Source organism: Schistocerca piceifrons, chromosome 3 (genome assembly GCF_021461385.2).
Source record: "Schistocerca piceifrons isolate TAMUIC-IGC-003096 chromosome 3, iqSchPice1.1, whole genome shotgun sequence".
NCBI lineage: Eukaryota > Metazoa > Arthropoda > Insecta > Orthoptera > Acrididae > Schistocerca > Schistocerca piceifrons.
The window spans coordinates 322,652,768-322,678,255 of NC_060140.1; the positions used below are offsets into that span (position 1 = coordinate 322,652,768).

At 37.1% G+C, this 25,488-nt stretch overlaps 1 protein-coding gene across 1 annotated transcript in view; it reads left to right on the top strand.

The window, feature by feature from the left end:
• The window catches only part of LOC124788283 (calpain-7-like), a 94,724-nt gene extending 69,778 nt beyond the window's left edge, over nucleotides 1-24,946 (top strand). Inside the window, exons 9-12 of the mRNA XM_047255512.1 lie at nucleotides 33-238; nucleotides 4,736-4,944; nucleotides 6,513-6,745; nucleotides 20,111-24,946. Coding sequence (XP_047111468.1) covers nucleotides 33-238; nucleotides 4,736-4,944; nucleotides 6,513-6,745; nucleotides 20,111-20,255 — 793 coding nt within the window. The 3' untranslated portion in view covers nucleotides 20,256-24,946. The remainder of the gene's footprint in view (nucleotides 1-32; nucleotides 239-4,735; nucleotides 4,945-6,512; nucleotides 6,746-20,110) is intronic.
• The last annotated feature ends 542 nt before the right edge of the window (nucleotides 24,947-25,488 follow it).

Below are 25,488 nucleotides of genomic sequence, written 5' to 3' on the forward strand. Positions count from 1 at the left end.
TGAAAGAAATATGTGTTAATGGTACATTACAGGTCATGGAAAGCTGGTGCGGGCCCTGTGAAGGATGCATATAATGTTGGGGACAATCCACAGTTTTCTCTTGAAGTAGAGGGTAACACTGGAGCTGTGTGGATCTTACTTACTAGACATATTACAGAGATAGAAGATTTTAAAGAAAACAGGGAGTACATTACAGTCCTCGTGTATAAAAATGATGGAAGGCGTGTGTACTATCCTCGTAAGTTTTCTCTTCAATCACCCGTGTGTGTGTGTGTGTTAGTTGCGAACCCTTTTTTTTTCCCCAGGTGTGATTTTTAAGTATAATTGCATTTGAGTATTGTATTGAAAAGGAAATTTTTTAAATTTTTGTTTCACAAAATCTTCTGTAATGTATAGAAGACACATGAGCATATTTCCCCATTTTTATTGTTAACTTGTTTTCCTGTGCCTGTTATTGTGTGTGTATGTACAAGAAAGTGTATGAATTGTGCCTTCAAAAGCTGAAACAGGTATTACGCAGGCAATACTAAAAGTAGCAACAAGTACAAGCTGCCAAGCACTATTTTTGTCATCCATGGTAATTATGCCTTTTTCTTCAGTACTGAACAAGTGTCTGCATGCTGTTAAAAAAAAATTGTTGACTCCAGCATGTATATTGGTAGTACTTCTATCAGTAATGTAATTATGGTTCTCTCTCTCTCTCTCTCTCTCTCTCTCTCTCTCTCTCTCTCTCTCTCTCTCACCCTCTTTTTTTAACTAACCTATTGAAATATTATGTTGTAACCCTGAACCTAATTCTGACTATTTAAGTTATATCACTCCATGTCTTCCACCTGCATTCTGTAGCTTCACTTTCTCCCTCCCCCCTTTCTGTTCATCGTCTCCTCCTCCTCTCTCTGCCCATCACCTCCTCCCTCCTCTCTCTGTACTTCAGCAAAGTACTGTACCCAACCTTGCTCAGTGAGCTAAAAACACGATAAGAAATTGTAAGAATTAAGTACTAAAGATTAGAAACTGTATGGAGATGGCTGTATAGGTAGAGACATAAGTGCCAACAAATGAAAAAGCTATTAAGTTGGGCAATGAACACTCTAGGATGACAAACATTTAATCATTGCTTTGACGGAGATTACCAGTATGCAATATCTGACTATGATTTAGCCACAATAAATTTCAACTTTACAAATCCATCACATTTTCTTGGAATGGGTGACAGTCCATACTAATATTATAAATGTGAAAGTAATTCTGTCTGTTACACTTCCATAACTAAACCGCTGAACCAATTGTGATTAAATTTGGTATGGAGATAGATTGAACACTGTAGAACAACATGGGCTACTTTATAAAGTGTGTAGTTCAACATGTTTATTAATTTGAAGAATATATCGTGAAATATGAGACAATAATTACTCTTTGAAAAGCTGTTTACTCTTCGATTTTTGAACTTTATCATAGTTTTGAAAAAGGTTTTTTGTCTTATAAGGTCTACATAATATGATTCAACATAACGAATACAATGTTTATACAGTCCTCTACATATTTAATCCGTACTTCCATTCTAATACCAGTTACAAACCCGTCACATTTTAGTCACTAAACATCAAGCTTCTCCTATAACTCCTTTGTTGCCTTCAAGATTGTATTGAACAGCTCGTGGTAATATGGTTAGCATCCTGTTTCAGTACTATTAGTTCCTGGGTTCAATTCCTGGCCCCTTTTTTTTTCCTCTGCTCGCGTCTTGATGTGTGCGTTATCCTCATCATCATTTTATCTTTGTCGATGTGCAAGTTACAGAAATGGCTTCAAATAAAATGACTTGCATCAAGCTCCTGAACATCCCAACTGGGGTCTCCCAACCAGTAAAGCTATACAAACATTTCATTTCATTTCATTTTACTGCTACGCAAGTGCAGCTGTGGGTAAAAGCTGGAATACAGTGCTTATGCAGTCCTCAATGAGTTTAATTCATGCCAATCCATACTTCTATACTGATGTTATAAATGCAAAAGTAACTCTGTTACATTTTCGTGACTAAACTGTTGAACTGATATCCGTGAAATTGGATGTGAGATAGCTTGAACTCTGATGAAGAAGATAAGGCTACTGTAGAAAGTTACTAGATTTTTATTGATTTGAAGAATATTAAGCAAATTGAGGAAAAATATTTGCTATTTGAAAAAGCTATGTACTCTTTCACTTTTGGACTTTTATCATAATTGTGAAAATGCTTTTATTGGTTGATATGTCCCGCCTCCCTCTGCCCTCCTCCTTCTGACTGTCTCCTCTGCGCTCCAACTCTCTTTCTCCATCTCCTCCACCCCTCCCCTCCCTCTCGCTGACCATCTCCTCTGCCCCCTCTTGCCAACCATCTCCTCTGCCCCCTCTCGCAGGCCATCTCCTCTCTGTACGTATCTTGTCTCTCCTCTCTCTCTTTGTACATCTCTCCTCCCACCTCTGTCTGTATGTCTCTTTCTCTCATCTATCTCTGTATATCTCCCCCTCTCACCTCTGTCTGTAGAACTCTTCCTCCTGCATCTGTCTGTACATCTCCTCCTCCCCCATCTATCTGCTCATTACCTTCTGCCCCCCCCCCCCCTCTCGGTCCATCACCTCCTCCTCTTTCTTTTTGTCTATCTCCTCCTTGCCCTTCTGCCTGTTCATCTCTTCAACCCCCCCTCCCCCCCTCCCCCCCTCCCCCCCTCATTTTTAGCCGCTCCCCACAGGTTTTAACGTCATTATTTCTTACAATTGTTAGCCCCATTTTCGTAATCTTTCACCAGAACACCACTCCTTTTAATACATTTACACGTTTTTTCGAAATTTTCCCGAATTTCTCCGTCCTTTAACGTGTTTTAGCGGCAACACAACCACCTAACCTTCGTGCACATCGCTGTCTACCAACCCAAGTTCACCACAGGATCAACTTAACCAACACTTTTTCGCCTTATTTCATACCAGATCTCCAGTTACTTTCTAGTTCACCCTTATCTATCCCCATATATACAGTGTGATTCAAAAAGAATACCACAACTTCAGGAATTTAAAACTCTGCAACGACAAAAGGCAGAGCTAAGCACTATCTGTCGGCGAATTAAGGGAGCTATAAAGTTTCATTTAGTTGTACATTTGTTCGCTTGAGGCGCTGTTGACTAGGCGTCAGTGTCAGTTGATGCTAAGATGGCGACCGCTCAACACAAAGCTTTTTATGTTATTGAGTACGGCAGAAGTGAATCGACGACAGTTGTTCAGCGTGCATTTCGAACGAAGTATGGTGTTAAACCTCCTGATAGGTGGTGTATTAAACGTTGATATAAACAGTTTACAGAGAATGGGTGTTTGTGCAAAGGGAAAAGTTCTGGACGGCCGAGAACGAGTGATGAAAATGTAGCACGCATCCAGCAAGCATTTGTTCGCAGCCCAGGAAAATCGACTCGCAGAGCTAGCAGAGAGCTGCAAATTCCACAATCAACTGTATGGAGAGTCTTACGAAAAAGGTTAGTTATGAAACCTTATCGTCTGAAATTGGTTCAAGCACTGTCTGCAGCTGATAAGATTAAAAGAATCGATTTCTGTGATTTTATCCTTGCTCAAATGGAAACAGATGAGTCTTTCGTTTCAAAGATTGTGTTTAGTGATGAAGCAACTTTCCACACTAACGGGAAAGTCAACCGTCACAATGTCTGTATATGGGGCACTGAGAATCCGCGGGAAACAACTCAGTATGAACGTGACTCGCCTAAGGTGAACGTTTTCTGTGCCATTTCAGCCAACAAAGATTTTGGTCCCTTTTTCTTCGAAGGTGCTACTGTAACTGGACTATAGTATCTGGAGATGTTAGAGAATTGGCTGTTCCCTCAGCTCAAACAAGAAGCACAACAATTCATATTTCAGCAGGATGGGGCGCCACCACATTGGCACTTATCTGTCCGTAACTACCTGAACGTCAACTACCCGAGGCGATGGATCGGCCCGTGACAGAGCCCTTCATCTCTGGCCTCCAAGAAGCCCTGATCTTACCCCCAGCGATTTTTTCTTATGGGGGTATGTTAAGGATATGGTGTTTCGGCCACCTCTCCCAGCCACCATTGATGGTTTAAAACGAGAAATAACAGCAGCTATCCAAACTGTTACGCCTGATATGCTACAGAGAGTGTGGAACGAGTTGGAGTATCGGGTTGATATTGCTCGAGTGTCTGGAGGGGCCCATATTGAACATCTCTGAACTTGTTTTTGAGTGAAAAAAAACCTTTTTAAATACTCTTTGTAATGATGTATAACAGAAGGTTATATTATGTTTCTTTCATTAAATACACATTTTTAAAGTTGTGGTATTCTTTTTGAATCACCCTGTATTTTTATCTTTCATTTTCATTTCAATCTCTTTGTCTTAAATATGTCTGCTTGTGTCTGTATATGTGTGGATGGATATGTGTGTGTGTGCGCGAGTGTATACCCGTCCTTTTTTCCCCCTAAGGTAAGTCTTTCCGCTCCCGGGATTGGAATGACTCCTTACCCTCTCCCTTATAACCCACTTCCTTTCGTCTTCCCCTCTCCTTCCCTCTTTCCTGATGAGGCAACAGTTTGTTGCGAAAGCTTGAATTTTGTGTGTATGTTTGTGTGTCTATCGACCTTCCAGCGCTTTTGTTCGGTAAGTCACCTCATCTTTGTTGTTTTTATATATATATATACGAACAATGTAATAAAGTGAACTTTCTTTTTTTTTTCCTTTTAGATGATCCACCTCCATTTATTGATGGTGTCCGTATAAACAGTCCTCATTATCTCTGCAAATTGGTCTTGACTGAAACCAGTGCTAAAAGATATACTTTAGTTATTTCACAATATGAGAAAATGAACACCATCTATTATACTCTGAGAGCATATGGCACTTGCCCATTTTCATTGAGGAAGATTGGTGATCCATATGAGTACACCAAACAGGTAAGTTTAAGTTACTTTCACAACCAATTGTAAAGTTGCAGAGTCAATTTGAGAACATTTTTCCACACAAGCAATATATCAGTTTGTCCCTCCCCCGCCCCCCCCGCCGCCACCCCCCGCCAACCCCCCCCCCCTCTCCCCCCCCCCCCTCCGCCCTCCAATCCCCTTTTTCTTAGACATTACCATTACTTAGCCTTCCTTGGGCTCTTGATAAGACCCACGAAGCTTGGAGACTCAGTTAGCCACTTGTATGGCTTGGGCCTCAAACCAGCCCTGCCTATACCACACTTTGATAGTGACCCTTTTGAGAAATAAGAACAGTAATAAACCCTTCTTGACCTTGCAGTTGGCCTTCATGGTGTATGGGATTTGATTTAATTTAATTCAATAAAACAGATAAAATATGAATATCCGTATGTTTACAGGCATATTATTTATTGTGTGTGTTACAAGTACAACTTTTTGTATATAAGTAATAACCAAATAGTTTTGAAAAACAGTTGAAGAAACACTTCCATAATTTTGCTAGTCTGAGTTGTACATGAAACAGTTCTCATATTTTGGCAATCTGTAAAAGCAAGGTGAAACAAAGCATAAGGCAAACTAAAAAGAAAAAAAAAAGAAAAGAAAAAAAAAGAAAAAAAACTAAAACAAACAAACAAACAAAAACTAGGCTTGCTGCCGTAAGGGGAGACTTTGACCATCTTGGAAACATTGTATTTTTTCGCCTCGAATCACTCAAATGGTATTGTAACTGGTCTCAACTTCTTAGAAAATCATCATTGGATGTTTTGGATATGTGACATAACAAGTAATCAAAGTACAACTGAGATGTGTTCTCTCACATTAAATATATTTGCTCTCTGACTACTGCCATGACACACATGAAAACATGCCTTACCACTGAACAACTAATGAGTACTCAGTGGATCTGTTGTGTATTTCCTGACAAATGGCTCACTGTATCTCTCAAACTCTCTCTGTTAGTTCTTGGGCTAAATTGATTTTGTAGGGATATACTGAAAGTCTTGATGCAGGATTTTAGGAGATTTCCAGGAGAAAGCAAGGGTCAAATATCCATCAGATCATGCAGATTTTGTTTTCCATGTTTTCCTAAATTTTTTAATACAAATGGCGTCGTGCCAAAAGAATGAACACATCTGCCTTTCTTTCCCATCTTTGCCCAATTTGAGCTTGTGCACCCATCTCTGATGACCTAGAAATTGATGAGATTTAAATATTCCTTCCTTACTTCAGGAATAGGAGGGGTGCCCATCCAGTTTGTGGAATATGCATAAGGCTACATCACATTAACAAGGTTGTACTTGAATAACCTTTTGTCAACAAAATCATGACAGTTAAATGTTAATGAATAATCTTTTGTCAGTTAATTCATAGCTGAATCATTTGTTTCTGGAAAATGGCAGTGTCATACATAATCACGAAGCAATACCCACCCATTTCTGGAATGATGATCCATCCAGATGTTAAAGTTATGTTAGTCCTATACTGTATTTGTTTGAGACAGCTGAAGTCTGTTAATTAACTAAAATCCTCCTCTGTTTCAGGTTACTGGCAAATGGGAAGGACTGACAGCTGGTGGTTGTGCTAATAATCGTGATACATACAATAACAATCCAATATACCAAGTAATCATTCAGGCTGCTCATAATAATACACAAATGTTGCTTGATCTCAAAGGGCCAAAACAGTATCAGATTGGTATGGATGTCATAAGTGTTGTTGTAAATGATCCAAATGCACCAACAGCTTTTAAACGAAAAGATTCGGGACCGTTCAGGTACAGTTAATCATAGTTTTAAGAACTCAAGAAACTAAAACACACATTTAATTTAATGTTAAGAAAATTTGATAATCACACTAATCATCTTTTATTTATGAAATCAGTTCTGTTGTGGTGTACATAAGGCTGTGTGGGGCTGAGGGGCAACTTTCCTGGTAGCAGTGACAGATTGTTTTTTGATGTTGAAAATAGCATAGTCCCCAATTACAAAAATGCACTTTGTTCAACATTTTTCCAGATTACGTCTCTGAAATGGAATTTGGGGAAGTCTTCAAATTATTGGATGTACATTTGCATTGTCTTCAAAATATATTGCAGCCACAAATTGCTTTATGTTTGGGAAAGGTGGAAGACAAAATCTATCAAATCTCAGGGTGGGGAGGGTATTTCAACAATTTGTATTTTGGATACCCTAACATTCCTATTGCTGAAAACTTGTGTTCAGGTTCATTGTTGTAAGTAAAGGCAGTTATTCGCAATCCCTGGCGAATGAGACAGGAACTGAAATTGAAAGTACCAAAGCAAAAGTTGAAATGCTGAACTCCGTTTTCATATGTTCCTTTACAAAGGAAACCCAGGAGAGCTGCCCCAACTTGATCCTCATACCACTGAAAAGATGAATGAAATAAGTATTATTGTCAGTGGCATTGAGTGACTGAAATCGTTAAAATCGATGTGGCATTCACTGTGTTATTCAGTGGTTTGGTATTTAACTAATTTGTAAATGAAAATGATAATGTTATTTCATTACAGTGAGTAATTACAAAATAATTTTGTCTCCCTGCTAAAGATTTGGTCAAGTTGCTAAATAAATCCAAGTTAACATTGTGTTAAAGTGTTGTCTGTAAGTTGTGTAAGTGTCACTAAATCACAGTTCATACAAAAGATTCTATACAGCTATTGGTTATGATTTAAACAGTTATCTTCAGGAAAATGATCATTAAAACAACCGAATATCAGATGCACACAAGACTGACGTATGTTACCTGAAACAATATTCTTCGCAACTCGTGCGTAATTAATTTCGGCTCCATACATCAGCAATAAAAGTTTGTTATATTGATCAGGCTATGAGCACTATCTTTAAAGAACCAATCTGATTTGAATTACTTTCATTAAAATGAGTTTGGGACCACTGGTGCATATTTATTTTTACACATTTTTATTACCTTCCGCATTTATGGCTGCAGAGTTGCGTAATTTGAATTTGCCGCTGAGATAATTGTTAAGATGGCGGCAGACAGTTGACGGAGACTTTCTATTGTTAGAGCAAATTTCCTTTCCTTTGATACTTTCATAAGAAACACAGATAAAAATTGCTATCATCAATGGCTGCGCTCCTTGCAGCGGAAAGAAATAATTAACACAGATAATGCTTATTGAGAGAGGAATTAAAGTTATAAATAATTATTCATTCATATTTATAATAATAATGAACTCTATTCTCAAGTAATAATTAACAAATAATTACAATTTCTTAACAGACCTCAGTTTGATATGTGTCTTGCGGCCGCAACCTACAAAAGCCAACCAAAAAAAGGTAAAAACAAAGGAAGACGAACGCAGATCATAAAATGAATTTACAATTATCATTGTCTTTGTAGGATACACATCGATATGTCCAATTACATCATAAAATATCACATAAATAATTAATATTTATCATCCTTTTGTTTTATTTCACTGTTTTTCTATATGTCGGATAGATAATGTTTATAACTGTTAGAGGCATAATATCCTCTTGTTGCACTGTAGCTAAAATTTATCTCGTGGATGTTACATCGAACTAAGCTCCAGGGCCCAATAAAATCCCTGTCAGGTTCTATACTGAATTTGCAGTTGAGTTAGCCCCTATTTTAACTATAATCTGTCATACATCTCTTGAAAAAAAAGCTGTTGCCCGTTTATCGGAAAAAGGCACAGGTCACACCCATCTACAAGAAGGGTAGCAGAGCAGTGATCCACAAAACTACCATCCTATATCCTCGACATCGATTTGTTGTAGAATCTTAGAACATATTATGAGCCGAAACATAATGAGGTGTCTTGAACAGAGTGACCTCAATGCCAACCAGCAAGGAATTTGGAAGCCATGATCACGTGAAACCCATCTTGACCTTATCTCAAATGACATACTGAAAGCTTTGGGTCAAGACAACCGAGTAGATGAAATGTTCGTTGATTTCTGAAAAGCAGTTCACTCAGGACTACACCTACACTTACTGCTGAAAGTATGATCACATGCTTATTGTTGAAATTATGATCATATGGGGTATCAAGTGATATTTGTGACTGGATTGAGGACTTTTTGGTAGGGAGGGCACTACGTGTTATCTGGGATGGAGAGCCATTGTCAGATTTAGAAGTAACTTTGGGTGTGCCCCAGAGAGGTGTGTTCGGACCCTTGCTATTCATGTTGTGTATTACTGACCTTATAGACAATGTTAATTGTAGCTTCAGACTTTTTGCAGATGACACAGTTATCCATAACGAAGTACCGTCTGAAAGTAGCTGCATAAATATTCAGTCAGATCTGAATAAGATTTCAAAGTGGTGCAAAGATCGGCAACTTGCTCTAAATGTTCATAAATGTAAAATTTTGCACTTCATAAAATGAAAAAATGTAGTATTGTATAACTACAATATCAGTGAGTCACTGTTGGAATTGGCCAACTCATACAAATACGTGGGTGTAACACTTTGTAGGATATATGAAATGGAATGATCACATAGGTTCAGCCGTGGGTAAAGCAGGTGGTAGACTACCCTTTATGGTAGAATACTGGGGAGAGAATCAGTGTACAAAAGAGATTGCTTACAGATCACTCATGCAACTCATCCGAGAATATTGCTTAAGTGTGTTGCACCTATACCAGATAGGACTAAAAGGGGATATTGAACATATACACATAAGGTCAGCATGAATGGTGACAGGTTTGTGTAATCCGTGGGAGAGTGTCACAGAGATACTGAAGAAACTAAACTGGAAGACTCGTAAAGGCAGACGTAAACTATCCCGGGAAAGTCTATTTACCAAAGTTTCAAGAACCAGCTTTATATGATTAGTCTGGGCATATACTGCATCCCCCTATGTATCGTTCACATAGGGATCATGAGGAAAAGATTAGAATAATTACTGCATCTACAGAGGTGTTCAAACAATCATTCTTCCTGTGCTCCACATGTGAATGGATCAAGAAGAAACACTAATAACTGGTACAATGCATCTCATAGTGGTTTGCAGAGTGTAGATGTAGATGTAGATATAGATTGATCTGAAAAAGGTTTTTCCAGAAGACATTGTCTGAATCTGGTTTGTACGTCGCTGCCTATTGCTCTTTAGTTCCAATGTGAAACAGAGGATCCACATATTATTGACAATAAAAATATTGGTGCAAAATGTAGTTTGGATTCTTTTTAAAATGTTCTAAACATTGCAGAGAACTTTATTTTTGCATTTGCTGTTGGCCAACGCACAACAGATGCAGTACCCTCTTTCTCAGGTTTATCATAGATAATTCCTCATATAAAAGTTACTATGCTCTTCCTTGCAGGATGCTTGTGGAGTCAGCTATTTTGTACATATTCAACTGCTTGTCTTGCAGTACCACATGGTACACTTTTCTCGATACTTTTTTCTGTGATTTATGTTTTGATGTTCTTTTCTATTAAAGAGAAAAAGGGACATATTGAATTCAACAGCCCATTTCTTAACTGTAAAAATGAAGATGTGACATTTCTTGTAAATGATTATCAATTTTTGCAAATTTATATTGACAATAAAATGGCTGAAAGAAAGAATGTTTTGGTGTCTTGGTATTAAATTTTATCAATTTAAACAAAAAAGTCATATTAAGATTTTTTTTTTTTTTTTCCAAGATTAAGTCAGTACTTTTTATTATAATGCAACATGTAGTGACATAACAAAATTTCATTACTTTACAATGCCATCTCCCTGCCAGACTAATACTTATTCAAATTGCCCTTGTATTTTTGTAATTATGTATTTATTACTTACTTTATGCTGTGGGTATTACTTAATTCAGTGAGCCATAATCCTTGTTACTGTGCTTATGAAGGCTGTTGAAAAAGTAAGGTGACTTTTCAAATAGTGCGGGCAACGTACATTTGATTATTGATCTTTTTTTATGTCGGTATGCCTGTCCCAAACATATTTTCACTGTTTCAAGTGTACAGCTTACTTTGTTTGTTTTTAACAGGTAGAAACGTTAGACTTATTTTAGTGTGCTTGGAGATTTTTGATTATTATAAAAAAATGGAGCAAAGAATTTGCAACAAATTTTGTGTGAAAAATGGAAATAAATGCTCTAAAACACTTGAAATGTTGACAGCATATGGTGAGTCTGATGTAAGTAAAAAAAAAAAAAAAAAAAAAAAAAAAAAAAAAAAAAAAAAAAAAAAAAAAAAAAGTTTGCAAGTGGTACAAGCTTTTTCCAAGATGGCCGAGAAGATGCCAATGATGAACTTCGGTCTGGACACCGTAGCACATCAACAACAGATGATAAGGTCGAAGCTGTGAAGAAAATTGTTTTGGAAAATCATCAAATTACCATAAGAGAAGTTGCTGAGGGTGGTGGCATATCGGTCGGCTCATGTCATGCAATTTTTTCGGATGTTTTGGGCATGAGATGTGTGTCTGCCAAGTTCATTCCCAAAGGTCTCAGATTTGATCACAAGAACCGTTGCATGAGCATCGCATGACTCAGTGATGATCCTGATTTGCTCAAAAGGGTTATAACTGGTGAGGAAACATTGGTTCACTATTATGGTGTCGAAATAAAAGCCCAATCATCCCAATGGAAACATCACGAAGAACCAAGACCGGAGAAAGCATGCCATGTTCGATCAAATGTCAAAGCTTTGCTCACTGATTGTTTTTTTTCTTTCTTTCTTTTTTTTTTTTTTTCTTGTTTCTTCTTCCCCAATTACTGTGGCGTAGTGCATCATGAATTTTTGCCTCAAGGTTGTACGATCAATATTACCTTGACGTTATTCACCGCTTGCAAGAACTAATATGCAAAAAAAGTGTGGAATTGTGGAAAACCAAGTCATGGCTTTTGCATCACGACAGTGCACATGCTCATTCATTGTTGCCTGTGAGAGATTTTTTGGCAAAAACCAACATGACAATCATGCCTCAGCCACCAAATTCACCAGATTGGGCCCCCTGCAACTTTCTCCTGTTCCCAGAACGGAAGAGACCTATGAAAGGATGAAGATTTTCAATGACTGGGGAAATAAAAACTGCATCGCTGGAAGTTCTCAACGCTCTACTGAAAACTGCTTATAAGAAGTGTTTCGAAGATTGGAAGAAGCATTGGCACAAGTGTTAAATAAATAAATAAATATTTTTCATATAAATATAGTCACCCTACTTTTTGAACACACTTCGTACATTAAGTCTTCAAGGAATGTAGGCCAACATTTACAAGATATGGGCAGTGGTTGGCAAATATGTGCAGCTGTCACCAATTTTTTTGTATGGCTTTGTCATTATAGTACAGTGTTTATTTGAGTACTATATTTAGATCAGTGAAGCTTTGTATAGTAACAGTACAAAGAAACTTGAACCATCCAGGCTCACATCTAAGACTGGCTCTCAGCTACAGGAAGCCACTAGTCATGCATTGTTAAGAGGAGAATCTTTCCAAAGTTTGGAATGAAAAGGAGGGATATAATAGTAAGGTAAAACACATTGTCAGTATGAGAATTGTATATATGACACAACTGGAAGTGGACCACCGGCAAAATGCAGTTATCTGCGATCAAGTCATGGAGTGATACTCAAGTTTTACCTATCATTATGTCAATACATTTCCAGTTACAAGACTTCAGCCCATTGCTAACCTTATCTTATAATTATTTTCCTTATGTTCATTGTACCCCACATAATTCAAAGTATTCACAGTTATGTGTGTGATGGTCCATAATTCCTTTTATATAGATGTTATTCATTCATAGTATGCCATTTCATTAATGTGTCACACAGGCCTATTATTGTGTGCATTTATGCAAGTTAACTATGCAGATTGATGGTGCTGCAAAAACAAGTGCAATAGGTAAATGTTCTCCAGTCTTATTATAGTATAGATTGTGCTCCAATCATAAGAACTAAAAGTGCAGCAAACAATGTTGTTTAGTTCACAATTTTTGTCTCTGTGGGAAATCTTGCCTTCCACATTTCTCCTCCATTCCTGACACTGCTGCACTTTAATAATAGATCTGGGAAAAATCTTTAGTGGTCAAGAAAACTGCCATAAGGAGTAGATGCATCTCCATGAATAATTTTCGTAAACCTAAGGATGTAAGAGGTTTCTCCATAACATTCTCCTTGCATTATTCCATACATGAAGGATGCAGCAAGTGGGATTATCCAGTAATTATAAATGCTGGGCTTACATTCTGAAGTACTGATGTTAAAAGTTTCACCTGTTCGTAAGGATTTAGGTTTTCTGTTACCTCTTCAGGTCAACTTTGGAATGGTTCCTTTGCTAAAACTGTGGCTGATTCTTTTCTCCCTATTCCTCCCAATGAGCTAATTCTCCATGTTAAATGACTTAAAAATCAATCATACACTAAGCTGTAATATTCTTCCCTCCCAAAATATGATCTACAGCCTTGATCATAGTAGTGGCTTTTTTTCATGGTTGTGGATATTATTTTAACAGAGTGATAAATGATATAAGGAGAGATTTATCTGAGGTTTATTGAAAATCGGGAGTTGGCTAACACACGGAATTGAAGCAGATAAGATGTGTACCCAGGTGCTTGAGCACAAAACTTCCAGTTCTCAAAACCTTCAAGCTATTAAATTTTTGCTATGTAAGCCTCAGTAGTTTTCTTGAGTGATATTTGCAGAGTGAAAAAGAAGAAAACATTTCGGGGGCTCATCTGTAAATTTATTGATATTCTGAGTTTTTTTAGATTCATTTAACACTGTTTGTCAGTCCCTTTAAAATAAATATAAATACAAAAATTTCAGCAGCATGTTAAAACAAATTTTACTGTCCTTGCCAATGATGTGCATACTACAGTAAATCATCTAAGTGATGGTATCGTTCACTAAACCTGTTTAGTGATTTTCTGTATTGTTTGAGTTTGCTTTCAGATGGTGCACTGCCCCATCACTCTTCTTCAATTATGATATACTAGTACATGATGTAATTGCAAAATCATGTTGTAAATCAATGATGATAATATCATCTTTAAGTGTAGTGGGGAAGTTCTGCTAGAAAGTAAATACTTTAGAAGTAAAGGTGAGAGACACACACAAAAAAGAAAGAAAACTTGCTAGCTTTTGGAGTAAATCTTTTCTCAAGCTAGAGCCCGCACGCAGGGTGTGCTTACACACAAACATGCACATGCACACACACACGCGTGTGGCCCCCCCCCCCCCCCCCCCACACACACACACACACACACACACACACACACACACGCACACGCACACGCACACGCACACGCACACGCACACACACACGCACACACACACACAATACCAGCTGGACGCAGTTGTGCTGTGTTGATTGCTGTCATGTTGATTTTGTAGTCGATAGTGCATTGCAGTAGAAAGCTGTCTGAAGCATACCCAACTGTGAGAACTTTCCTTATACTGTAACGACTATTGGGGAGCCTTTCACCATGGTATGTGTCCAGGGTCCATTTAATTTGTGTACTGTGTGCCCGTACGTCTCCTTCACATCAATCTTCCTGGCCATCTATTCTCTGTCTCCTCCTCCTCCCCCCCCCCCCCCTGCCCTCTATGCAACAATTTTTCCCTCCCCCCCTCTGTCCATCCCCTCTTCCCCCTCTCTCTGACCAACTCCTCCTCCTCCTCCTCCTCCTCCTCCTCCTCCACCTCTCTCTGTCCATCTCCTCCTGCCTCTTTTAACAGATAATCTCCTTCTCCCCACACTCTCCATGTCCATATCCTACTCCCTCCTCTATGTGTGTCCATTTCTTCCTCCCCATTTCTGTGCCATCTCCTCCCCCACCTTTCTCTGTCCATCTTGTCCCTCTTGTCCCTCTGCCTTACACAAACCATCTCCTCCTGCCCCCTCTCTCTGTTCAGCCATGCTCATATGCACATATAACCCCTGCAACACATGACAATACTAGTGGCAAAACTTGCCTGTCATGCAGGGCAGCCTACACGTCAGGAGCTGAAAAACCTTTTCATCCTTATGTCTTCTCCTATAGGAGCTAGGAGGTTCTAACCCTCGTAATGCTGATTCTTATGTAGCAAGCAGATGTGTACGAAATGCGGTTGAAGTCGACGCAGTGATTTAGTAGATACTGGTCTCACACACACACACACACACCCTATTTTATATATAGGAGGGTGGTTTGATAAGTCTGGTAAATTTCCATTAAACAATGGAAATTTTTGTTGTGCTTTCTGGTTGGTAAGCTTGTGATTATTCCAAGAATCATATAAAGAATTTCAATAACGTACAGCATACATTTCATTCTCAGTGGCCATCTGAATTGTTCCATGTGTCTCCTGCGATTGAAAACGGAGAAAACTGAGTTTCATTTTGTTATTAAACATTTTCATTTGAAGGGTTGGACTGCTGCACAAATCAAAAGAGATATGGATAAAGTTCATGTGGACTATGTAGCATCCCTGAGACCATTTACTTTTGGATTAATGAATTTAAATGGGGCCCAGCTGTCCAATTGATACCACCACAAAGGAAACCATTGCATAACCCATGATACAGTAATGCGAGATTGCTGAATGAAAATTGGTGAGATTGTTGACACTGTAGGCAACCTAACTGAGTGAGGGCATAATATCCTGCACGGAGAACTACCCGTGAAGAAGCTGTGTGTGAGGTGGGTGCCACAATTTCACAGTCAATCAAAAGCGCTTCTGTTACAACATTTCAACAATATGCCTGGTGATGTTTAATCACAATCTCCAAGACTTTTTGTGCTGATTTGTGGCTGTTGATGAAATCTGGACTCATCATTACACACCAGAGCCAAGACAGCAGTCAAATCAATCTACAAAGGCTAGTGAAAGTGCTCAGAAGAAAGTAAAGGCCATTTTGTCAGCTGTTAAGGTGAGGGCCAATGCTATTTTTAGGTTTCCCAAGAAATAACCATCATAGATAGCTAAGTTTGCATCATGTAGGAAGGCAGCCCAATTTTCAGCTTTTCTGTGCGTCCCCCTCCTCTAGCCACTGGCAGCCAATAATATTCATTCTCTTTCCGAACAGCTAGCAGCGATTTATTGCTAGAGAGTGAGAATCTCTCACCTGCGTGCTGCACTGTTGCCGTACCTCACGACAACCAAGTTATTCGTTCAACTGTCAGTTTTGTTTTTTCTTTTTTTTTTCTTGCAGCAGTATAGTTGTGAATGTGTGTCTGTAAATGTTTAAGGACAATTAAAAAAAGGTCAGGTGATGGCAATAAACTGAAGTGCTTAACAAGCAGGCGAGGGGTATTATTTACTGAGTTTATAACTTTTTCAAATGTGAATTTGAAAGCAGGTCTCCTGCTGTTGACATTTGAAGACATAAGAGTGGACTCTGGAACCGTGTAGTGTCAGCAAGAGAACTGTGAAGAGAATCATAAACAAAAGTGTCATAGCTTTAGGAACTATAGAAAAATTTGGTTTCATATCGCCTGGAAAGCACCAAAATCGCAAGCAACCTGTTACACAAATGGATGTTTTAACAATGATGTTTTAAAGTGCTCCATGTGAATGATGAATGCCCAATATCACAAAAACGTGTTACCGCTATACAGGAGAAAATTGGCTGTAGCGGTAAGCTCTTCATCAATGTAATGAATTTTAAAAGACATTGGTTCCAGATACAAGAGAGTTTTTAGTTCAAAGAAGTGACATAGGTGCAGCACGAACTACATGCCATATAAAGATTCACGATACAAGAGAACGAGGTAGCTCAACAGTGTATTACCTTGATGAAACTTGGGTCAATTGGAATCATTCCAGGAAGATCTGCTGGAAAATGAGTGATGGTACTGGCGGTTTTAAAGTTCTCATAGAAATAGGTTCTTGGATAATAATTCTGCTTGCTGACTTTTTCTGGTTTTGTTTCTGAAAATAAACTTGTACTTATGTGTAAGAAAAACAGCAGTGACTACTATTCGGATATGAACACTGTCAGTTTTGTGACATGATTCACAATTCTTGTCATACCCTGCTTCGAAGTTGGTCAATGACAGTTATAATTCAGCTATTGATGACAAAACAGCAGGTACAAACACCAGAAAAACACATATTTTTCCCTGGCTCAGAAATAAAAATATTAAGTATAGTATGAACCAGACTCGTGCCGTTCTCATTCAGCTCTTTAATTTATACAAGTCAACAGAACGTACAAACTTGACTTCCTCGCACGTAAATGGGGTCACACAGTTTTGCGGTTTCCCATGTGTCACTGTCAGTTTAGCCCCATGGAATTAATTTGGGCAAAGGGTTAAGGCTATGTTGGAGAAAAAACAAAACATTCAAGATAAAACCTACTGAATCGCTTGTGCACGGACACAGTCTGTGCGGCATGCTGAAAAGCTTCAGAAAAAGAATTTGACAGGGAAATGATGATAGATGTAAGCCTTGATCCTATCATCATAAATTTACAATCAGATTGTTTGGAAACAAACTCAGATAGAAGTGATGATGGTAATTATGATGCAGACTTTGGAACAAAGTAATAATATATCTTAGTTTTAAAGACTCATGACTTGCCAAAGGTGTTTGTCAACATATCAGTTGCATACATAATAATGAGAACTTCGTAGCCTTTTTGATTAAGACTTTGTATTCTTTTAATTATTTATAATGCTCATTGTATCACCCAAGTTAAGCTTCTCTTACCATGCTGTACACTCAACATGTGAGAATGCAACTGGATAAATTCGTCAGAAGCCTCATATTTCCATCTGTAAACCCCTATCATTTTCAAGGCATGAACTGGATAAGGCCTTGAAATGACAGTAACTGTTACTTGTCAAGATATCGGTGATTTTTGATGTTATGGGTCAACATTCCCTAGAGTTATTCACAGACGATGGTTAATTTTTTCACACACACACGCACACACATATACATAAACCTTACACATTTTAAAAAATTCTATTGAGTAGAAGCAGTTGTCAAGCAAATATAATGATTTTGATTTCTGCTTGAAGTTAATTTTGTTGTTTATTAAATTTTTACTTATAACACAGGTCAAATCACAATAAATAATAATTACTGCAAGCAGTTTCAATGATCATGTCATTGGACAATCGTCATTTTGAAAAAAATGTTCTTCACATATTCACTAAGCTGTGTCAGCTGTTCTCGCCTTCCAGTGTCACACAGAGTAAATCCGTGTAGCAATGGATGCAACACCGTCAAGACGTGAATTAATATTTCTCTCATGATGATTGATCGAAATTGGTTTTAATATTTCCTATTCCCCTCATAGATTTGAATGTATAATACGATGGATAGTAGACAAATGAGCCTGACTGTTGTCCGCAGCAGCTCAGTTTGGCAGTGTGGACTTTGTTTGCCCACTCTCTGCTGCCTTGCATGCACCATTCTCATCCCCACATGCTCTCTTTCTGCTCTGCCTCCATGCGCAGAATTACCGTCTTACGGAACACGGACCATAGTGTGGTTGGACCATGTTATGCTTTGTTGTTGGATTGTTTGAAACTTGTGTTAGCTGGAAAAAGATCAAGGTTGACATACAAAAAGTGCTCTTTTACCAGGATAATGCACCATCCCAGATATCATAGGTAACAATGATGAAAGCACATGAGTAGGGCATTGAATTGGTTCCTCACCCACGTATTCATGAGGCTCAGCCCCAAGTGAACTCTTCCTGTTTCCTAAATTGATACTTTATCTTTCTGGGCAGAAATTTTATCAAATGAGGAAGTGATAGTGGCTATCAATGAGTATTTTGCAATGTTTGACAGAAACTATTTTTATGGTGGGATGAAAAAGCTGGAGGATCATTAGGCTATTACCATACTTAGCAAACTACTCTTGTATACTAGCCTTTCCCCTGTATCTTGGCCTGCGTACGTGTTCAACACATATATTGCACATATCTCCTCCTCCACTCACCCTCTGTTTATCTCATCCTCACTCTGTCTCTCTGTGCAGGAGATGGGGAGTTTTATTCATTCCAATCTCTCCATCTCACTCTTCCCTCTCTATGATTGTCTTATCTTCATTCTGTCTGTCCATGTCCTCCTCCCCATCTCTCCGTCCATCTCTTCCACCCTCTTCTCTCTCTGTTTGACTCTTTTCCCTCTCTGTGTCCATACCCTGCTCCTCCCCTCCTTTTCTGCCAGTCTCCTCCTCCCCAGCCTCTGTCGATCTCCTCCTCCCTCTCTCCATGACATCTCATCCTCCCCGTGTTTAATTATCCATCTCCTCCTGCCCTTCTGTCTGCTCTGCCTGTGTAGCCCCTGCAAAGCATATCAGTACTAGCCACACAACATGCCTGTTTTGCACAGCAACATACGAGTCAAAGGTTGAGAACACTTTTGTACCCTTGTCTTCTCCCCTATGGGAGCTAGGAGGTTCTACCCCCACAGTGCTGATTCTCATTTATGATTCTGTGTAACATATTATTTTATGAGTAGATTGATAATATCAAATAATATGTTGCACAGACTCTGACTTATTCACATTTTCTACACAGTAATGGAATCTATGTAAATAAGTGTTGTAAATTGCTTGTTGTCTAGTGATGCTTTGCTACATTTACATGTTTGTGACAAGTATGGTATTGTTTCATAAATGAAAACATGTTTAATATTTTTAACTTATTCCCTAATCACGAGGACCATTTCACTTAAAGTCTGTGGAAGTAATAATTTCATCTCTTTCTTTGTTTAACATTTTTATTTCTTTGTTATGTTTTACATTACTGAGGCTCTCCTTAGTATGAATCTATGGAATAAAAGTATATCCAATCTAATCTAAAATTAAATTAAATTAAATTTAAGAAGTAGGTATAAAATATACGATAAATGTGGCTTCTTTTACTGAAGAGAGAAGATAAGTTGTTAATAAACTCAAAGACAATCAAGTAATATTAATTTTGAATGTATTATAACATTTATTTCATGTTCCATTCGGATATTGTTACACAATTTGTTGACTGATCATAATAAAGTCATAAACATATAGCAAAAATTGGGTTGAAATGTAAGAATGTATATACCTAGCCATCGTTTTCAAAAGCCAATGTGTATAATTAATTATTATATGTCGTTTATGAGTTGTTTTCAAGGTAGATAGTAATCATCTTGTGTAGAATTCTGTATTAGAGTGCTGACAATGTTTTTTTTTTCCCCCTCCAGATCGGGATTTGTGGTGCTTGACTTACAAGATGTTCCTGCTGGCACATACAATATTATTCCAGCCACCTTCTTGTCTAGGCAGGAAGGACCATTCTTTCTCACTGTGAAATCTTCTTCACCTTTTAAACTGTCACACTTACAGTGAAAAAGAAACATTTGCTGTCCCTTCTGATACTATGCACAAATCCAGTTTGCATTTAAATTTTTAATGCACATTAGTGCAGCAGATATTATTTTTAACAGATGATTTATACTCTGGCGGCTTAACATAAAAATAACCTTTTACGACTGCTTAGTAATTCTATATTTTCATGATCATTAACAACAATTAAAAGAAAAGAAGACACACAGTCTCTCATGTGTGAATTTGATAATAGTATAAACTGTTGTGTGTATCTGTTTGTTTTGGAGTGACATCTAGAAACATTTTCATATTTGGAAGTAATAAGCCTATATGTAACTCTGTTGCATACTTCATTTTGGATAACATGAATTTCCTTTACGTTTTGTGATTTCAGAATGTTGATTCATATCTGTAAGTATCTGCTACATGTTTTAATTTTATCTTAGTTTTGATGTTTCTTTCTTGGAACAGATTCACAGGTATTTTCAAGTGCAAAAAAGTGCCAATATTCTTGCCTGTCATTTGGTTGATACAAAAAGCATAATTATTTTAACTGATTCTGATAACTAAAAGCAATTTCTTAAGGTGTTTGTTGTACTTATTTTTAATGCACGCTGTACAACTCCATAGTGAGTTTTGTAGGGAGGGTGGCATCCACCAGAAAAGCCAACTGTTGTCTGGATTAAGCTGGTATGCTACAACAAACCAAAGTGGCAAGCATTTTTTATCCTTATTATGAGATGTTACAAACAGTTGATTGTTTTCGTTTATGTACTAGCATCAAGAATGTATACAAACTTATTTTTCATTCTGAGGTTTCTCTGCGCCCCTTGAATGTTATCTGTTCCCCCTTCGAGAACATTTTAATATGTGCACAAACAATATCCACTGTTACTTTACAGTATTACTCATTGTAACTTCTGTATTTTGCTGTACAATGTGTAATCACATTATGGTCATGAATATACATGGACAATCCTTGGATTTCTTTTCTGTACACACTTTAAAATTGTTTTCAGAGCATTTGTATATTATGGTGACACTGATTCCCCCAAAGTTATAAGTAATGCTCAGAGTAATTTAGTTTACTTGATGTACATTATTTGTAATCTCAAATGCACTGTGGAATTTTCCTTCAGAATTTAAAAAAATATCATTGTCATTTAGTTGCCAGTGCTGATGATTTGAGTGAATGGATCAATTATGTGTAAAATGTGAAATGCTGCAAATGTCTACAGCTTATGAGTCATCATTTCATTTGCCATAATATAGGGATTTTGTTGCACTTTCTTTCCTCACCAAATGTTTTTAGTGGGGCTTGTCTGTATTAGTGTACTACCTTATGTGTTCTTACATAAAAATTCCTAATTATTGTTTCATTTTTTGTTTAAATGATTGAAACTAAAAAAAACTTAAAAACAACTATGCAGCATTTGTAGATGTTCAGTGTACAGGCTGCTTATGAATGAATTACTTTTATGATTGCATTTCACAAGAAGTCAACTGTGTACTGTAAAGTCAGCATCAAACACTTAACTTAAGAAGAGAAAGTGTGGTACTGTTGACAGGAAAAAGGAAACCAGAAAGAGAGAGAGAGAATTCCCTTTGTGTGCATTGCATTTTTGTTTCTATTATCAAAAGATTCTTACATAATACGTGTTGTGTTGTGTTGTGTGTGTGTTGTGTTGTGTTGTGTGTGTGTGTGTGTGTGTGTGTGTGTGTGTGTGTGTGTGTGTGTGTGTGTTTTGGTGGAATAACCATCGAATATTTTAGTGTCCTTGGTCAGGAGATAAAAGGCAATATTTCGAAGAAAGATAGAGGAGTATAGTTCTATTAAGGGTTACCATCTATTTTTATTTCTATACTTATTTGACTTTCGTTTCAGCTTTTATTACCCTTGTTCATCCACATTGTTTAACACAGTATTGTTAGGAATTGTGTTTTGGGGATAAAATAAGAGTATAAGAAAACAATGGGAGGTACTTTCTCTGTGTTGTCAGTCCTTCTCACAGTGTTGTATTTTTCTCATTTGTCAGATATTGTAAGCTCATATAAGCAAGAAATTTCAGTAACTTTATTACATTTCACTAATTCATAAAATTAGTGAGATTTAAAAAATCAATTTTGTCTCAGCGTAACTGAAAAAGTAATGTTGGAACCACATGAGGTAGAAGAGAAGACTGAATTTCAAGCTTGAAAATTTAAATGAGGAAGGATATCTTCAGTACTTGTCTGTCTTCTGGCCTTACTTTCTAAGTGACTTGTTCAGTATTAACTTTTTATTCCATCATGTCAACTATGTCACTTCTGTCTGTCTCTTCACACACAGTGTGAGATGTATTCGTGTTTCAATGAAAAAGAAACCCCCTAATGTAAAAGGCTGCTAAGTAACTTGTTGTGGCATTTCACAAGTGTTACAAAATGTGATAGGTGTGATCATTTTAATGAAAACTAAGTAATACTCCCTGAATAGGTGACAGACCAGATGGCAATACCACATTCAGTGATATAGAAAACAGTGTATTAAAATTCACCAATTCTTTTCGGACTCAGAAACAGAAATATTTCTACTTGTTATATAACTTGGAATGTAATACGTTACAAAACTTAAAAAGTGAAATTGTGCTCATTGAAGACTTAAGACAGGAGGCAGAGGAGATATTTACACAGTAAAATTGCAGAACTTTGAGTTAGGGAAAATCACATTCTCTGAATGCACATTTGGTTACATTTCATTGTTCTTCCTCACTTGAGGCAGAGTGATGTTATGCAGTGGTAAGATACTAGAGCCTCAACTGAAGGATGGCAGTTCAAATCCCTATCCGGCCTGCTAGCTGTACATTTTCTATGCTTTTCATAAATTGCTTAATCCAATGCTAAGGTGGTTCCTTAGAAAAGGATGCGCTCCATTTTCCACCTTATCCTTCCCTAACCTCAATTAGAGCTCAGTCTCTGATGACCTTATTGTCACAGGGGTGTTAAACAATAATTATTCTTCCTTACTCATATTACTTCAGAATACTCCTGACATCGTGACACTGAATCGTGAACGTCCATTTCTTCAAAAATATAACGTGACTGTAATCTCCGCAACAGGTGTAGTCTAGTGCAGCTGTGCAACAATGTAAATAGTACAGTCTGTGATAGGTCCCTTACAATTAAAATCTGCAGATTATTCTGAAAACATGTTCCAAAATTTCACATTTGAATCCAAAGATTCTTAACAAATTGTTTTTCCTCAGCTATTCCTTTTGTTGCAAGTATTAAATTCCCTATCAAATACATGACAAGGCTGGCTGATTGACACATCAGTTTGTTGCCCACAAAATTCTATTGCACGTTAAAGACATCAGCTGTTTCCTGAGGTTATCCATTACTGATCTTGTCTCCTTCCCAAAAAATACATAAATTGTGTGTCTACTGATAGGACTCTACCTCCTGTGACCACATTCGTAATCACTCCTGTAAATTAATTCCCTCTGAAATATCCTGTAACGGGAACCCATACAAATTGTCAGAGGAAATGATAGTGTTAAGAGTAGCATGGCATCCTCTTATGCTAAAATTTTGTTGATTTGTTCTAGGCAATTTTTGTGAAGTATTGAGACAGCCATTTGTCAGTTCTCTGTCTCCACTATGTGGATTCATAATCAGTCAGGACTTAAACTACCTGCAGTCGTTTAAGTTGTGTAAAGATAAGTTACCCATTCTAGTCTCCATTCACCTCTAAGAGCAATTAAACTAACCAGGAAACAGCAACATATGTAACTTTTACATATTGCCAGTGACTTATATTTTAAAAATTATTTTAATGGATTGGATATGTGATTGGAGATGTGTCTGGTAAGTAATAATTTATAATTGCCTCACATCCCACAGTGAACAATTACACCCTCAAGGAGATTTTTTTTTCCTCTTAACTGGTTTAAAAAAATGGTTAGTTAACAGTACATTTATTTCTACCAGTATATCTTTTTATGGTTTGGATTTTTTTATGGTTGATGTTTTTGAGACTGATTAATAGAAAATAAATTTCTGTTTGTACAGGCAAGATGGCAATTTCAGTTTCATGTTGAATAAATCAATGTGTGATCTTGTCATCCATGCCTGGTTCAGTGACCTGTAGTCTTACTAGCAGTGCTTGCTGCCTAGACACTAGTCCTATTGCTGTTGGAGTAAGTGTTTTTCATTTTTGCAAGATTGTTGCAGCTCTGACTACTACTAGGTTTGATGTTGGCACATTATGCACGCCTGGGCACTTGGAGAAGTATCTTACATATTTTTATTGTGAAATTGCAGTCAATCTGTAGCAGGAGAATAAACATGTTTGTTTGAATTATGTGTATAATAGCTTTGAACAAAATTTTAACTTTTTATGTTTGCCTTTACCTACCATTTTAATCATTTGGAATAATATCTAATCTGTAGTAATTTATAATATAACATTGTTACTGCTCATACAGAAAAATATAAATGTATGATGGCTGTGAACACAGTAGTTTGTAATTCTTGTAATGTAATAAAAACATTTAAACTATTACATTATTGTTACAATATGTTGCTCAGCAGACTGTTTGTTAGTATTTATGTTATGGAATTAACTTTAAATATTTGTTAAAGCAGAGAAATGTCTCTATGATTCAAATCTAAACTATTTTTTTACATTCATGCAGAATATTGATTGAAAATGAAATACAAACCTTTTAAGTTTACTTGAAATTTGTTTATTTATTGCATGTTCCTTTCCCTACAAATTGTTAAGTATCTGGACATTTCTTCTGATAGAAGAAATTGGAAAACACCTACACTTTACATAACACACTCAAAAGCCACTTCACAGTCCATATCTGAGGCTATAATAAATAATTCAGATGTCCTCATATTCTGTTCTAATTTCATCATAGTTCATTTTCACACATTTTTTTTACTTGAAATTATTTTGCTTATGGAATCTTTTAATATCTAGTAATATTTAACTTTGCATAGATTTGACATCAACACATTTTCATGATGTCCATCATATATGCCACTCACCCAGCTCACAAAATGGGGAGAACTAAATGAGAGCACCATATTAGGAGATACCCTGATAATGAAGTTCCCAAGTTGCAGGGAAATTGCACTAGTGTCATGACTTATAACTAATCAGTCAGCCACTTATCTTGGGCACTTCTTTTTTTATGTTACTAAATGCTTATCACTTCCAGCTGGAAACTGTGTTTAAGATTGAGAATGGAAAATATGTACAGATAAT